The sequence below is a fragment of the Echiichthys vipera genome, assembly GCF_963691815.1.
Source record: "Echiichthys vipera genome assembly, chromosome: 19".
NCBI lineage: Eukaryota > Metazoa > Chordata > Actinopteri > Perciformes > Trachinidae > Echiichthys > Echiichthys vipera.
Window position 1 is genome coordinate 827254 of NC_139844.1, and position 15659 is coordinate 842912.

A 15659-nucleotide genomic window follows, 5' to 3' on the forward strand; every position below is an offset into this window, starting at 1 on the left:
TTTTACACATGGGCTCACTCAGAGATAAAATTTGCATTTACATTTGCGTTTTCATATACAGCCACGCCGGGTAATGTCTGGTTAATTTCAGGGCTGCAGTTCATGTGTGAAAGGGGCCTAGGCATTTACACAGAGATCAGATTTGGACATTTTTGAACCTCCACTAGGATTTTAGAATTAGTGTGGCTACAAAACATTTGTTTGTAAAGGCTCCACTACAGGTGGGTCAGTGGTTGAACAAAGAGTAAATAATAATAGGAAAAAAACAGTGATTTTAGTGAATTGTCAATGGGATTTGTTATGTGTGTTTATGGGATACCTTGAAACTGGCATGACATTTTTAAAGATTTTTTTCAATGTCCTGAGTGCTTAAACATTTCCAGGAAGCTGCTCTACCAAACCTTTATCCTGCTCCTGTTGCCTGCAGGACAGTGCATCTGCAGCAGATGACTCCCAGAGCAGTGACCTGGCTGCCTGCGAACACGCTGAGGTGATCGTATCAAACATCAGGAGAGGACAGAACAGGAAGCAGAAAGAGAAGGTAGGTCCCTTAATTCACCTCAGTTAGAAAAACACTCTAAGCCAGAATGATGGTCAATCAAAGTGTAATTCCGGCGTAAAATCACCCCAGGGTCTTTTTCTTCACTTGCACACATCAAATAAGCCATCAAGAACGTTTTTTTTGTGCATGAACTATTAACGGGGAAATCCTGAAGAGTCGCTAACAGCTGGATGTGGCTAACACTGATTAGCTAGGTGAAGGCATTAAAACATCTTTTTTAACCACTAATACGGCTCAAAATAACACCAAACCTCGGCAGTAGCCTGAGAAGAGTCCCTACACAGAAAACAAAGCACCAACAACGTAGTTACTGAACCCAGAGTTTAATAAAAGAGTGTTTTGAAAGACTTAACAACTGGCCCCTGTACCAGCTCCTCTCATAGTAAAGTCCATTCAAGTGGATTACCAAAGTCAATCCAAAAGGAAGGAGCCCATTGGTGCTTTGTTTTCTGTGCAGGGACTCTTCTCATGCTACTGCAGAGGTTTGGCGTTATTTTGAGCAGTATTTGTGGTTAAAAAAGCCGTTTTAATGCCTTCATAGTGCTGCCCCTAACTAATCAGTGTTAGCCACGTCCGGCTGTTAGCGACTCTCTGTTTCTCTGTTAATAGTTTATACACCAAAAAAACTGTCTCGATGGCTTATTTGATGTATGTTATTGTCGGAAAAAGACCATGGGATGATTTTACGCCGGAATTTAACTTTAAGATTAGAGAAACTAACCATTGTTAGTCGAAGTTCTAGACAGAGGAAGACAACAAGTAGTGCTCAAACTCAGTTATTGGTAGAGACGTAACAGATCATCAATCATTACTAACCTCATGTGCTTTTGATGTTTCAGCCATCTTTGTCCGACCCCCTCCGCCGCAAAGAGACCAAGCACAGCGAAAGCTTTCATAAGAGGAAATGCAAACTGCGAGGAGCCTCCCTTCATGCATCTATCCCCCCACACAACTATAAAGCCTATCAGCTCTACACGTTGTACCGCGGCAAAGATGGCAAGATCATGCAGGTAAGTGCACAAACACATAGTTCATGTAGTCGCTCAGGTATGTGTTCCATAAACTCATTCTTTAAACGCGAACAACTGCACTGAGGAGATTTAGGAGGCCTACTGCAAATTACCGGCAGGGCCACATTTTGCATCAGCACATGTTGTCAGTTTGTGGTTTATTTTCACTCACGATAAAACAACCAGAACAGGTTAACTGGATCAGAATAATACCTGTTAATATTGACTACTGACCAATCAGAGCACTTGAGTCATCTTTCGCTCAGGATCTGACAAAAGTACTGTGTTTACAATAAAGTGAGTAAGGGTCCCTTGACCTCAGACACACACTTATACATGGTCAGTTGTCAAAAAAAATGTTTTAAAGACCATGAATTACCAGCTTTGACTGCGAAGGTAAATGTCGTCCTAGAGACACATGCTGTAACAGCAGCTTTGCAAAAACATGCACAAAATGTTACAGGTGTTTAGTTGAGATCAAAATGAAGTTTGAATTCAAAGATGAGTGTGGTACGAGCAAGGAAGGGGCCAATTTTCCACCACTTTACCCCTGACCTACAACCCAGTTCCAATGAAGTTGGGACATTGTGTAAAGCATAAATAAAAACAGAATACAATGATTTGCAAATCCTTATCAACCTATATTCAATTGAATACACTACAAATATTCACTCATTTTGAATTTGATTCCTGCAACACATTCCAAAAAAGCTTGGACGGATGCATGTTTACCACTGTGTTACATCACCTTTCCTTTTACACTCAGTAAGTGTTTGAGAACTGAGGACACCAATTGTTGAGACGTTGTAGGACAATTCTTTCCCATTCTTTAGTTGCTCAACAGTCCAGGGTCTCCGTTGTCATATTTTGCACTTCACACATTTTCAATGGGAGACAGGTTGGACTGCAGCAGGCCAGTCTAGTACCTGCACTCTTTTACTACGAATCCACCCTGAAAAAGACATTGCTTGGATGGAAGCATATGTTGCTCCAAAACCTGTATGTACCATTCAGCATTAATGGGGCCTTCATAGATGTGCAAGTTACCCATGATGCCTTGAGCACTAAAACACCCCCATACCATCACAGATGCTGATTTTTTGCTTAAAAAAGAGCAGCCAGGAATGAAAAGCGATTTCCCTTCATATTACCTAGTGCACAAACTGATGCTTCACCTTAGGCAGGGGTGCTTTCGATGATTGCAATCGCAACATTTTCAGGCATAGAGGAGTTTCATATTCATATAATACCTAATTCAATACATTGTACACATCCTGCTCAACAACTTTTTAGGCTCACAAATAGCTTCTTGCTTTAACCCTTGTGACTGCAGAAATATCTAAGTTGCCTTAAAGAAAGCGACCCCAGACTATCAAAAACTCCAACCATGGGTTGTTGAGTTAATGTTGCTTTGGCGTCTTCAGAGACATTATATGTTAAGTATATCTAGAATGTAGATGTGATATAGACACATATTTAGCCATTATATCCACAGGATAATGGCCATTTTGCACAGTGCAGCACTTTTTCTCAGAGTGAGAAAAACAGAATAGTTGCAGTTTGAATAAACTGGTTGGTATTTATACACTTTTGAGCTCTTCAAGATCCTATTATTAAAGTGTATGTCATTCAAGAAAGACGATGGAAATAAATAGTTCAATCAATTTGACAGTCAAGGTGGCTTGATTGATTCACGTCAATTCAAATGAACGAACTAACATGAAAGAAAACATTCCACTGTATAAAAGTGGTAAAACACTTAATGATAGCCACCCTGTTCACACTAGTAGCGATGCAATTTATGACATAAAGTTTTGAATAGTCACAGCAGCTCAGGAGGAGTCCAGTGTTTCGGCTGCTGACTCCAGCCAGGAGATAAAATAAGTGTCTCCTTCCTGGATTTCTGACCACAGTCAGGATTCTGAAGCACGAAAAGCTTACACTGAACTACAGTAATCTATTTTATTGAGTTTTCTTTTAGAGAAATGCTCTGAATGTCTAGTTCCCTGATAAACAGTTAAGTTCGTAGTGTGCTTTTATTGTATAAGATAGAGAAGACAGAGAAGATCTGCGCTGCTTTGTGAGGTTGTAGAGAAATAGTTTTCTGTCAAATCAACCAGACCTCTGTGTTGTCTCTTATAATCCTATGATCCTCAAGCAAGTACAGTATGTTATGCATGTAGATTATCTAACTGGAATTTATACACGCTTGCAGTTTTTGCGGAGACAGCCACCTTTAACTTTGCTATGAGGATTATTCCCCAAGGCAGATCATTTATACCTAGATTGTCAGACCTATAATACATAAATAAATAAAATAAAATAAATGAATTTAAAAAATGACAGTGGACCAACTAGGTTACATTATACTGTTGCTTTAGTTGAAGGATGTATATCTGACCTAAGTTTTTGGTCTCTACTGTGTGATTACTGGAACGGTATTTCATTTTCAACAATGGCAACGTAGAACGTCAATCGCCTGAAGTTTACCAATCTGGCTCCTTCTACTGGTTTGGAGGGGATTTACAAAAATCAATGGTGCAGATGTTTAGCCAAAAGAATTGCTCGGACTTCCCTCAAGTTACATCTACTGAACTTTTAGGACTGTATCCCATTCGTTGCATGATTCTATGGGGCAACTATGGTCTAGGAAACAGTAATAGTTTTCTTTGGTAACAACAAAAGTTAGACAACTAACATGGCCGTGTGTCATGGGCAATCAAATTCCGTGCAGCGCACCCACCCAATAATAAAACTGCTGACTCCCTGTTCTGATTTTATATTCCAGTAATTCAGAGTCTCTGCTCACGCTGCGCCTCAAGGCCTGCGTTGCCCAGCTTCGGCCAAACCGTCCTTAACTAGAAGTTACGTTCAGTCTTACATAAACTCTGCATCTCATTACATGAGATTTTTAGCCAGCTGCTTCTCCAAACTGGAGTGCTAACCGTCAGGACCTCATACAACCACACCTCAAAATATGTGAACTATTCCTTTATATACATTTAGCATGAACTTAAGCTACCTTCAGCAGCATTTTGCCAGCTCAAAGTCAGTGGATATGGACAGACATTGTAAGACATTTAGCAAAAATAAACTAGGTGGAGTAAAAGACTGAATATTTGAATAATTGACATCCTGTTTGTGTTGGCTGCGTATGCTTTTCTGTTCAATTCAATTAAATTTTATTTATAGTGCCAAATCACAACAAAAGTTATCTCAGGACACTTTACAGAGTAGGTAAAGACCACACTATATGACTTATTTATGATTTACATAGAACCAACAATTCCTCCGTAGAGTACGGGGGCAACGAAAACCGGTTGGGGAAGAAGAAAGGGAGAGAGAAAGAGAGAAAAGACGGACAGATGGATGGAGAGAGACAAACAGACACACTTCCAGGGAGGCAAGCAACCAAAGCCTAACAGTAACTATAATAATATCTATAGTAATGTGAATATGACTACAGCAGAATAGTAGAAACAAGCACAGCTAAGGTGATAGAATATGACAATGATAATAATTATGGTCGCAAAAATGGTCAATGATGAGTAGTGGCAATAGCAGCTACGATACAGCGAAACATACCACTGATGGTGTTTTTAAGGCTACAAATTTTATAGTTTATTAGACTAGTGATAGTATATATGACTAATAGTTATAGTAGTAGCAAGAAGCGTCATGCAGGACCACGGCAGCAGGCACCACCACAATCAGCAGAGACCTGCAAGACGACAAAGCACAAACAACTCCGGGGAAGGAGTTGAATTAGTTACATGCAGTGATGAGACATGAATGATACAGACAAGAGAGAAGAGAAGCTCAGAGTATCAGGAAAAGTATTATCCCCCGGCAGAGTAAGCCTATAGCAGCATCATTAAGCAGAACAAAATGAGCTTTAAAAATAACAACATTGTTAAGGGATTGTAAGCCCTAGCTGTAAGCTTTATCGAAAAGGAAAGTTTTAAGTTTACTCTTAAATCTCCCGAATAACATTTGGGAGTTTGATCCACAGGAGAGGAGCTTGGTAGCTGAAGGCTCTGCCTCCCATTCTACTTTTGGAGACTCTAGGAACGACAAGTAGCCCTGCATTCTCAGAGCGCAGCAATCTAGTTGTGTAATTCGGTACTATCAGCTCTTTAAGATTCGACGGAGCCTGAGCAATAAGAGCTTTGTACGTAAGGAGAAGGATTATAAATTCTATTCTAGATTTTACAGGTAGCCAGTGCAAAGAGGCTAATACAGGAGAAATATGTTCTCTTCGATTTGTTTCAGTTAGTACACGAGCTGCAGCATTTTGGACCAACTGGAGACTCTTAACAGACTTATTGGAGCAGCCTGATAATAAGGAGTTGCAATAGTCCAGCCTAGAAGTAACAAATGCATGGACTAGTTTTTCTGCATCTTTCTGAGACACAATGTTCCTAATTTTCCCAATATTATGCAGGTGAAAATATGCAGTCCTTGTCGTTAGTTTTATGTGAGAATCGAAGGACATATCCTGATCAAAAATAACACCCAGATTCCTTACCGTAATGCTGGAGGGCAACTCATCCAGAGTAACAATACTGTTGATGTTTGCATTGTATTGCAGGCTCCTCTGAAAGGCTGCCGCTGTGAACCTCTCATCAGTAAACTGGAGAACCAGCTGGAGGCCACCAAGGAGGAGATGAAGACTGAAATCCATACTGTCCAAGGCCTGATGAACAGTAAGATGGGCCAGCTCAACCGCAAGAACAAACACCAGGTAACATCCACAGCGCTGTGTCAGTGCTTGAATATGGTCCGGCTGCTCGAGTTCTGATATAGAGGGAAAAAATGCTTTGGCTTGTTTGTATTTCTTTAAACCAATCACAGTTGTCTTGGATGGTGCGAAGCCTGAAAGTGGAGTGACTTCAGCACATCTGCGCCCACAGGACATCACTAGTTTCTCACACTGCTCTGGTTTGATCTTGGTCTTCAGCTGATTGGGAGACAATTGCAGTGAAGGTATTGCATGTTGCTGAAGGAGGTTCACAAACAATTGCATTCACCCTGCCATGTAGATGTACAAGAGGCCCAACTCCTGCTGCAGAAAACATCCCCCAAACCATGACACTTCCTCCCTCAAATTGAACTGACTTCTTTACATACTTTGGGTTCAGTCTTTCCCCAGTCCTACTCCCAACATAATGTTTCCATCAGACCCAAATAAACTGAACGTCCTCTCATCACTGAAGTCACTCTAGACCAGTTCTCCTCTGTCCACACAACATGCTCCTCAGCAAAGGCAAGTTTAGCCTTTTTATTCTTTCGGCTGATGAGAGGTTTGGTCACTGCATAGTGGGCTTTCACTCCAAAAAGTCTAAAATGATGAGACTCTGTGTGCCCTGGTGAGCAACTCCAGCTGCAGTGTTGAACCGATTCTTCATTGAGAGTTTTTGCATAATCCCGTCCTGTCGTCACTTGTTTTATGTGGACGACCGACCTGTATAAATCTGTGTTAATTCTATCAAAATTATGAACATGACCGCGGTCCGTAAATATGGCATACATAGAGTTAATATGGCAACTGAACAGTCTTGGTGCGAAACTTAAAACTTGAAGTCGGAGTTCCCCCTGTTTAGCTCGGCTCGCATGTGCACAGTAGCAGCCAGCTAGTGAGAGTAGCAGGCAGGCATAGCTGTAGCACAGGGCCGCAAGCGCAGCTGTGTGGATCGATGGCTTTATTTATTGGAGAATTGCAGCAGTATTTTTTTTTATATTTGTCATACATTGTATTTGTATGTTTTATACTGACAGCTAAAACTGTTTAACTGTTGTATTTGACTGTTTACTAATTAAACTTATGTTTGTTCTGACAACCAAGCAGTTTTTTTCATTTTTCCCCTTTACCATGAATCGTACCGTTCTGTACCGTACCGTGACTTCAAAACCGAGATACGTACCGAACCGTGACTTTGGTGTAACGTTACACCCTTAAGAGCAACACAACCAGGAAAAAGGGCTACCTTCCTTCTACCAACTTCCTTCACAAGGACCAGATACTGGCATCACAGCAATGTAACTTATCTTTCCCAACTCATGGAGTGGTAACTAATCTGCAACTGGGCTTTATTACATGTTATTGAGACTTTTACATGAACGGCTAAGCAGCTTACTGTAACTTTGTTATATGACTGATGTTATTGTAGGTTGCACCTACCAAAAGGGTAAGGCCCAGAGCCTGTTTCTGGCCACCTGGTCAGAAACAAAGGCAAGACAACCAGGCCAGCCCCTCCCCCACACAGTTCTCACACCCAGGTGTGAAAACCCTCCAAAGCCTGACATCCTGATTGATGACATCATCAGGTCTATAAAAGTGGAAGATTGCCATTCTTCTGCTCTTTCTCCTGGAACTCGAATCCTCTCTACGCTTCTTCTGAACTCTCGTACTGGAACAGTACTGCATTTTGGACCGGCCGTCGGCCTTCCTGAATCCTGAAGCCTTAGTGGCCTGCACAGAGCAGAGTCGCCTGACAAAACAACAGACCGGCAGGGACGCAAGTGTTTTCCCAGCCAATAACTGGTCACAAGGACGACCTCTGCACAACATGAGTGACTTGGTTTTCTCTTGTGTTTTCTCAGTTTCCGGTTCCGGCGCTGTGTAAAGCGGCAGCCAGCAACAGTTGCTCACTCTTCTTTCCTCATTTTTTTGCTATTTTATCTTATTTTACCGTCTTTTTATTAGTGCTTTTTCCTGTAAGTCGTCGTGCTAACCTTAGCCAACTATGTTTGTGAACTTTCTTACGTGTTTTTTGTCCGTTTGTCTCATTCTTGGGACTATTTTTGCCGACCGCGTCTCCGTCTGGACACAACAATGCGGCGGCTCCATTGTTTACACCCGTGAACAGCTATTGTCGCTAGCACCGACGGCGCTTATGCGGGAGAGGCCTGAAATCCCCACAGAACTGAGGAGAAAGTACAGGGGATGTAAGGCTGGACGTAAACACCGGGAAAGGAAGAGGAGATACAAACCATCTCTCCCTTCCATCACCATGGGGAACGTGAGGTCGCTGGCTAACAAGATGGACGAGCTGGCGGGCCTGGTGAAGACTCAGTGGATGTATCGTGTGAGCAGTGTTCTGTGTTTCGTGGAGACATGGCTCCACGAGGACATCTCGGACTCTAACGTAACTGTGGACGGCTTTCAGACTGTTCGGGCGGACAGGAGTCACCGTGAGAGTGGCAAGAGAAAAGGTGGGAGACTTGCTATTCTTATTAACAACAAGTGGTGTCATCCTGGACACGTGACTGTAAAGGAGCGTTTGTGTAGCCCGGACATTGAGCTGCTTGCCGTGAGTCTGAGGCCATATTATTTGCCGAGGGAGTTTTCACACGTGAACGTTCTGGTTGTTTACATTCCTCCGACTGCAAACGCGGCGCGCGCGAGTGACGTCATCCACACCGTCGTTGCAGGACTTCAGACACGGCACCCAGACGCATTCATTGCAATATCTGGGGACTTCAACCACATCACTCTGGCTGCAACACTGCCAACTTTCAAGCAGTTTGTGGACTGTCCCACCAGGGAAAACAAGACACTGGACCTGCTGTACGCTAATGTTAAGGAGGCTTACAGCTCCACTGCCCTTCCTCCTCTTGGAAGATCAGACCACAACCTCATCCACCTGCAGCCCCTGTATAAGCCCCAAGTCCAGCGGCTTCCTGTGACCACCAGGACTGTGAGGAGATGGTCACAGGAGACTGACGAAGCTTTACAGGGTTGCTTTGAACTCACAGACTGGGATTTGCTCTGTAATTCACATGGGGAGGACCTTGATGATCTCACGGACTGCATAACAGAGTACATCAATTTCTGTGTGGACAGCGTTGTTCCTACAGTGACTGTACGCTGTTGCCCAAATAACAAGCCGTGGGTCACCAGAGACATCAAGGTCCTGCTGAATGAGAAGAAGAGGGCCTTCAGCAAATGGGACAGAGAGCGGATGACGCAGGTCCAGAGGGAGCTGGAGAGGATTCAACAGGGCAAAGACACCTACAGGAGGAAGCTGGAGCTCAAACTCCAGCAGAACAATTTAAAGGACGTGTGGAGCGGCATGAGGAGCATCACTGGCTACAAACCATCTGGTAGCCAGACAGTGGGAGGTGGTACTGAACGTGCCAATGAGCTGAATCTGTTCTTCAACAGATTTGATGCTCTGGACCACCCCCCCTCCCCCTCTATTCCTTCCTGATTTTGCCCTACCTGTCCCCCGCCATCACCTCTCTCAACCCCCACCAACACACAGAGCAGACAGACCTTCACCGCAGAGCAGGTGAGGAAGGAGTTGTGCAGACTCCGCCCAGGCAAGGCAGCAGGTCCCGACGGTGTCAGCCCGAGGGTCCTCAAAGCATGTGCGACCCAGCTTTGTGGAGTACTACAGTACAACTACAACCTCAGCCTGGGTCTTTAGAAGGTCCCTGTTCTGTGGAAGACATCCTGCCTGGTACCAGTACCAAAGAAGGTGCGTCCCAGCGCCTCCGAAGACTACAGACCGGTGGCGCTGACGTCGCACCTGATGAAGTCCCTGGAGAGGCTGGTTCTTTCACTTCTTCGGCCCTTGGTCAGCTCATCACTGGACCCTCTACAGTTTGCCTACCAGCCAAGTCTAGGTGTGGAGGACGCTATCATCTTCCTGCTCAACCGTGCCTGCACCCACCTTGATAGAGCGGGAACCACAGTGAGAATCTTGTTCATGGACTTCTCCAGTGCGTTCAATACCATCTGGCCTGCTCAGCTGGAACGTAAGCTGACGGCGATGCAGGTGGACCTTCCCCTTGTTTCCTGGATCACGGATTACTTGACAGGTCGACCACAGTATGTCAGACTGCAGGACGGAGTGTCTGACACTGTGGTCAGCAGTACTGGAGCTCCACAGGGAACTGTTCTTACCCCATTTCTGTTCACCCTGTACACCTCAGACTTTCAGTTCCTCTCTGAGTCCTGCCACCTCCAGAAGTTTCCTGACGATTCTGCAATTGTTGGCTGTGTCAGTGAGGGAAAGGAAGAGGAATACAGTGGTGTTGTGGACTCCTTCGTCGACTGGTGTGCAGCTAATCACCTGATTCTAAACGCCACCAAGACTAAGGAGCTAGTGGTGGATTTCCGCAGGAGTAAATCTGCCCCCACACCCATCTCCATCAATGGCGTGACTGTGGATGTTGTCCAGGATTACAAATACCTTGGAGTATACCTGGACAACAAACTGGACTGGTCCAAGAACACTGTGGCTGTCTACAAGAAGGGCCAGAGTCGTCTCTATTTCCTGAGGAGGCTCCGGTCATTCAATGTATGTAACACCATGCTGAGGATGTTCTACCAGTCAGTGGTAGCCAGTGCCATCTTCTTTGCTGTTGTGTGCTGGGGCAGCAGACTGAGGGCAGCAGACGCAAAGAGGATCAGTAAGATCATCACGATTCTCCCCCGATGTAATACTGAACGCCGGAGGAAGTCTTTTCTTCCGGCGGCCATCAAACTTTATAATTCATCTCCCCCCGGTCAGGTAAAGAACAGTGGAGACACTGTATCCTGAAAATGTCACTTTGTCACTTTATATCATCACTGCACACTTTATTCAGTTTTACTGTCACTTACTTCAGTAAGTAATGCTGCTATACTACACTGTCACTTTATACCACCACTACATCAATTTATTTTGTGGTACTGTAACTTACTGCTGCTACACTTACTGTGCTTAGGACATGCTGCTACATTTCACTGTGGTTTACTGTAACTTACTGTAACTTACTTCAGTACGAAATGCTGCTACACTCCACTGTGCCATACTGTCAATTAGTTATGTAGGAAATGCTGTTACATTTTTAACATTTTTAACACTTATAACTTATCGCTCCTTCTCACTTATTAGTTTGTACTTATTTCATTTCAATCTGCTGCTAAACTGAACAGTGCGTATTGTTGTATATTGTATATACCTACGCTTAACCACGATGTCTGTTGCACTCTGTCACACTTAGTTCATTGCTTAATTTATCTGATGTTAGCTTTATTTTGATTTGATTTATGTTTATGCTTATTGTTACTCTGATCCTTTTCCACCTTTGTATTGAAACTGTTGCATAATAATTTCCCTCGGGATAAATAAAGCTTCTTGAATCTTGAATCTTGAATCTTGAATTGTGTTGAAAGGGAATGCTGGAAGGATTTTCTGACAAACTTGTCTGAGAGCAAAAGCATTGCAACCTCGTCTTTCAATGGACTGGTAACTATAGTGCAATTGGGCATTATTACATATGTTATGAGACTTTTACATGAACGGCTAAGCACAAAACTGTAACTTATATATTACAATACTGATGTTTTAATGGATTTGGCTTTTCACAAATTGAGAGAAGCCCGTCTGTTTCTTTTTCTAGTCACATGTTCACACATCTGGGTAGGAACAAAGGCTTCCCCTTCCTGAGTGCAGACCCCCCATGTGCTAGCTCTCTTTCTCACCAATGATGTTTGATGCATTTATTCATTTTTGATAGACATATTTTAAACAAAATTGTTTGTTTATTTAATATTACACAAAGAAGATTATGTCAGCCTCTCCTAAGAAAAGAACTGAGAAAACTATTACATTAATTGGTGCATAACCCTTAACTAATAGTTTAGTATATTTCATGAGACTTTTATATTAGTTGCCACTGTCCTTCTCTGAAGGTGGTGCCCCCGAGGAACTCTGGTTTAACTTCAGTAATTTTTTTTAATATTATCTTAGATAATTATTTGTGATAACTAGTATTATTTGATTAACGATAAGTTTATTGAGGTTTCCAGGTGAAAAAATGCAGTCCTTGTCATTAGTTTTATGTGGAAGTCGAAGGACATATCCTGATCAAAAATAAGATTTGTTTAAGATTTCTTACTGTGGTGCCGGGTATCATCAGCATTAAAATGAAAATGTAGTGTTCTTCCTTATAATATTTCCTAAGGGAAGCATACACTGTATAAAGTGAATAGAATTGGTCCAAGGACAGAACCCTGTGGAACTCTGTGACTAACTTTAGTGAAGGATTTATCATTAACATGTACAAACAGAGATCGATCTGATAAATAAGACTTGAACCAGCTTAATGGACATGAGAAGTCATCTAGTCTACGCATGGACAGCATCTCTAGCTGGTGAAGTGGGATGCCTGTCCAGGAGTAAAGAAGCTCTCCCTGGACATTAATCACCTCCCTGTGGTGGTTCTGTGTCCCAGGGTGACAGATCCCCAGCACAGGCTGCGATATGATGGCATCATATCATGAGTCTCCACACCCTATCAAAACTTAAGGAGAGTGTCTCTGGTCTGAAGGCTAACCTCAAGGAGAGGGAAAAAATCCTCCTGTATCTCTCCACCTTGGGCACCGCGTTTCACGCTAAAACCTAATGCTTGCATGTTTTTACTTACTTACTTAGGCCTTTCAATTCCTTTCCGAACATAGGCCATTGATGAATCTTTTCAACCCTCGTCTGTCTTGGGCCATTCTTTTCAGCTGTTTCCATGTCAGTCCTCTTTCTTTAGCTTCTTTCTCTGTGCTTCTTCTCCAGGTGTTTTTGGGTCCTTCTCTGTTCCGTTTGCCTTGTGGGTTCCATGTTAGTGCCTGTTTGGTTATGGACTTTTTACCTTTTCTTAATGTGGGACCAATCCAGCTCCATTTCCTCCTCAATAGCTGTGCCTCTATTGGTTCCTGTTTGGTGCATTCCCACAGGTCGATGTTATTTATACGGTTTGGCCAGAAGATTCTGAGGATACGTCTAAGGCAGCGGTTGATGAAAGTCTGCAGTTTATTGATGGTGTTGGTAGTGGTCCTCCAGGTTTCTGACCTGTATAACAGTACGGATTTGACGTTGGATTTAAAGATTTTTAGTTTGGTATTTAGTGATATGTTTTTGGTTTTCAAGACTCTATTTAATATGTTGAAGGTGATTGCTTTGCCTATTTTTGCCTTCACATCCTCTTCTGTCCATTCACTGTTAACACACTTGCCAGGTATTTGAACTTATCCACCTCCAGTGCCTGGTCTCCGATGGTTATGGGATTTGTGTTTTTATTGTTTATCCGCATTATTTGCGTTTTTCTTGAATTTATTTTGAGCCCCAGTCTGGCTGCGGTTAATTCTAGCTGTTGGGATTTTTCTTGCATGTGCTGGTGGCTGTGTGAAAGTAGTGCTATGTCATCTCTTAAGTCGAGGTCCTCAAGATGTTCTGTCAGACTCCATTGGATGCCCCTTTATTGTCTGTGGTTTGACCCAGTCAATGCAGAGCAGGAAGAGGAGGGGGGAAAGCAGGCAGCCCCACTTCACCCCAGTTAGCACTGAGAATGTTGCTTGTGCTTGTCCCTGGTGTAGTACTCTGCATTGCATATCTTGATAAGTGCTTTTAATGATGTTTGTGTATTTGGGGGGTATTCCATAGTGTGCCATTACTTGCCATAGCAGCTGTCGGTCTACACTGTCGAATGCCTTTTCAAAGTCAATGAAATTGACATAGACAGGTGTGTTCCATTCCAAGGATTGTTCGATAATGATCCTGAGGGTAGCAACTTCAAGATCTTGTATTCCTGAAACCCGCTTGGTTTTCTCTCAGCTCATCATCAACCCAGGATCTCTCTAGGATTATCCGATTGAGCACTTTGCCTGGTGTTGACAGCAACATGATCCCTCAGTGGTTGTTGCAATCCCTAAAGTCTCCTTTCTTGGGAGTGACAGCAATGAGCCCATCCTTTCAGTCTGTAGCTATATTTTCCTTTTCCCAAATTTTCCTGATCAGCTGGTGTAGCATAGTGGTTGAGGTTTCAGCATCAGCTTGTGAGGCCTCTGCTGGGATGTCATCTGTCCCTGCTGACTTGACATGCCGTAGTGCCGTAATGGCCCTCCTTACCTCGGATCTAGTTGGAGGGGCACATTTGATGTCAAGCATTTGCGCAGCTGGTGGAATCTCTATTTGCTGGACAGGGGGTGGTCTGTTAAGCAGTTCTCTAAAATGCTCTGTCCATCTTTGGTGTTGCTCTTCCTTGGTGGTAAGGGGTCGTCCCTGCTTGTCACCGATTTGAGCGGTGCTCTTTCTCAACTTCTTGGATAGTTTCTCTGTAATCATGTACAGTTCTTTGAGGATGATTTCTCCAGCTGCTTCCTCAGCTTCTTGTGCTAAGGCCTCGATGTAGTTTTGCTTGTCACGTTTGGCGCTTTTCTTCACCTCTTTGTTTGCTACCTCAAATTCTCTGCGGGCTGCTGTCTTCTTTGCTCTAGTTTTTACATTTGTTTAATATGTCCTTTTTTGTCCTCCTCTCTTCTACTCTTTTCAGCGTTCCTGTGGACAGCCAGGGTTTGCGGTTTGTCTTCTTTTTCCCCAGAACTTCTAGACATGTCTCCTTCCATATTTATCAAAATATGCTCCAGTGCTCTTCTACTGGTAGTTGAGGTTCTTGCAAGGCTTGAAACCTGTTCTGTAAGGTGGTTTGGTACATATCCCTTGTTTCAGTGTCCTTGAAGAGATGGATGTTGAATTTTGCTCTGCTGTTAGAGGGGTTATGGCAGCGCTTTAGCTTGAGTTGGACTTTTTGCAGCCAGGAGGTGGTGGTCTGAACCAGCGTCTGCCCCCCTCTTCACTTGCACATCTATTAGAGCTGAACTGAACTTCTTGTTTATAAATATGTGGTCGATTTGGTTTTCTTTGTTGTGGTCAGGTGATATCCAGGTGGCTTTATGGATGGGTTTGTGGAGGAAGACCGTCCCTCCGATGACCAGATTGTAGTCAGCACATACGTCTGCAAATCTCTCCCCATTTTCGTTCATGGTGCCAAGTCCTTGCTTTCCTATAGCTATTTCATAACCACTGATGTTGTTTCCAACCTTGGCTTTCATGTCACCCATGAGTAGGAGGATGTCTCGCTCTTTTTTGGTCTGGAGTTGCTGGTTGTAGAAACGGTCCTTTATTTCCTCATCAGTATTGTTGGTGGGTGCATAGCACTGTATAATGTGTAGGTTAATTCTTTTATGGGTGGTTTGGAATCTTGCAGTGATGATCCTTGAGTTGATAGGCTCCCAACTGATAAGGGCCTTCTGAGCTTCCTTG

General features: G+C 43.4%; 1 protein-coding gene across 1 annotated transcript in view; it reads left to right on the plus strand.

The window, feature by feature from the left end:
• Nucleotides 1-15659, plus strand: part of ankrd6b (ankyrin repeat domain 6b) — a gene marked incomplete at its 3' end in the record, with an annotated part of 122185 nt that overhangs the window by 81327 nt on the left and 25199 nt on the right. The window contains exons 11-13 of the mRNA XM_083933740.1: nt 428-541; nt 1402-1572; nt 6164-6316. Coding sequence (XP_083789866.1) covers nt 428-541; nt 1402-1572; nt 6164-6316 — 438 coding nt within the window. The remainder of the gene's footprint in view (nt 1-427; nt 542-1401; nt 1573-6163; nt 6317-15659) is intronic.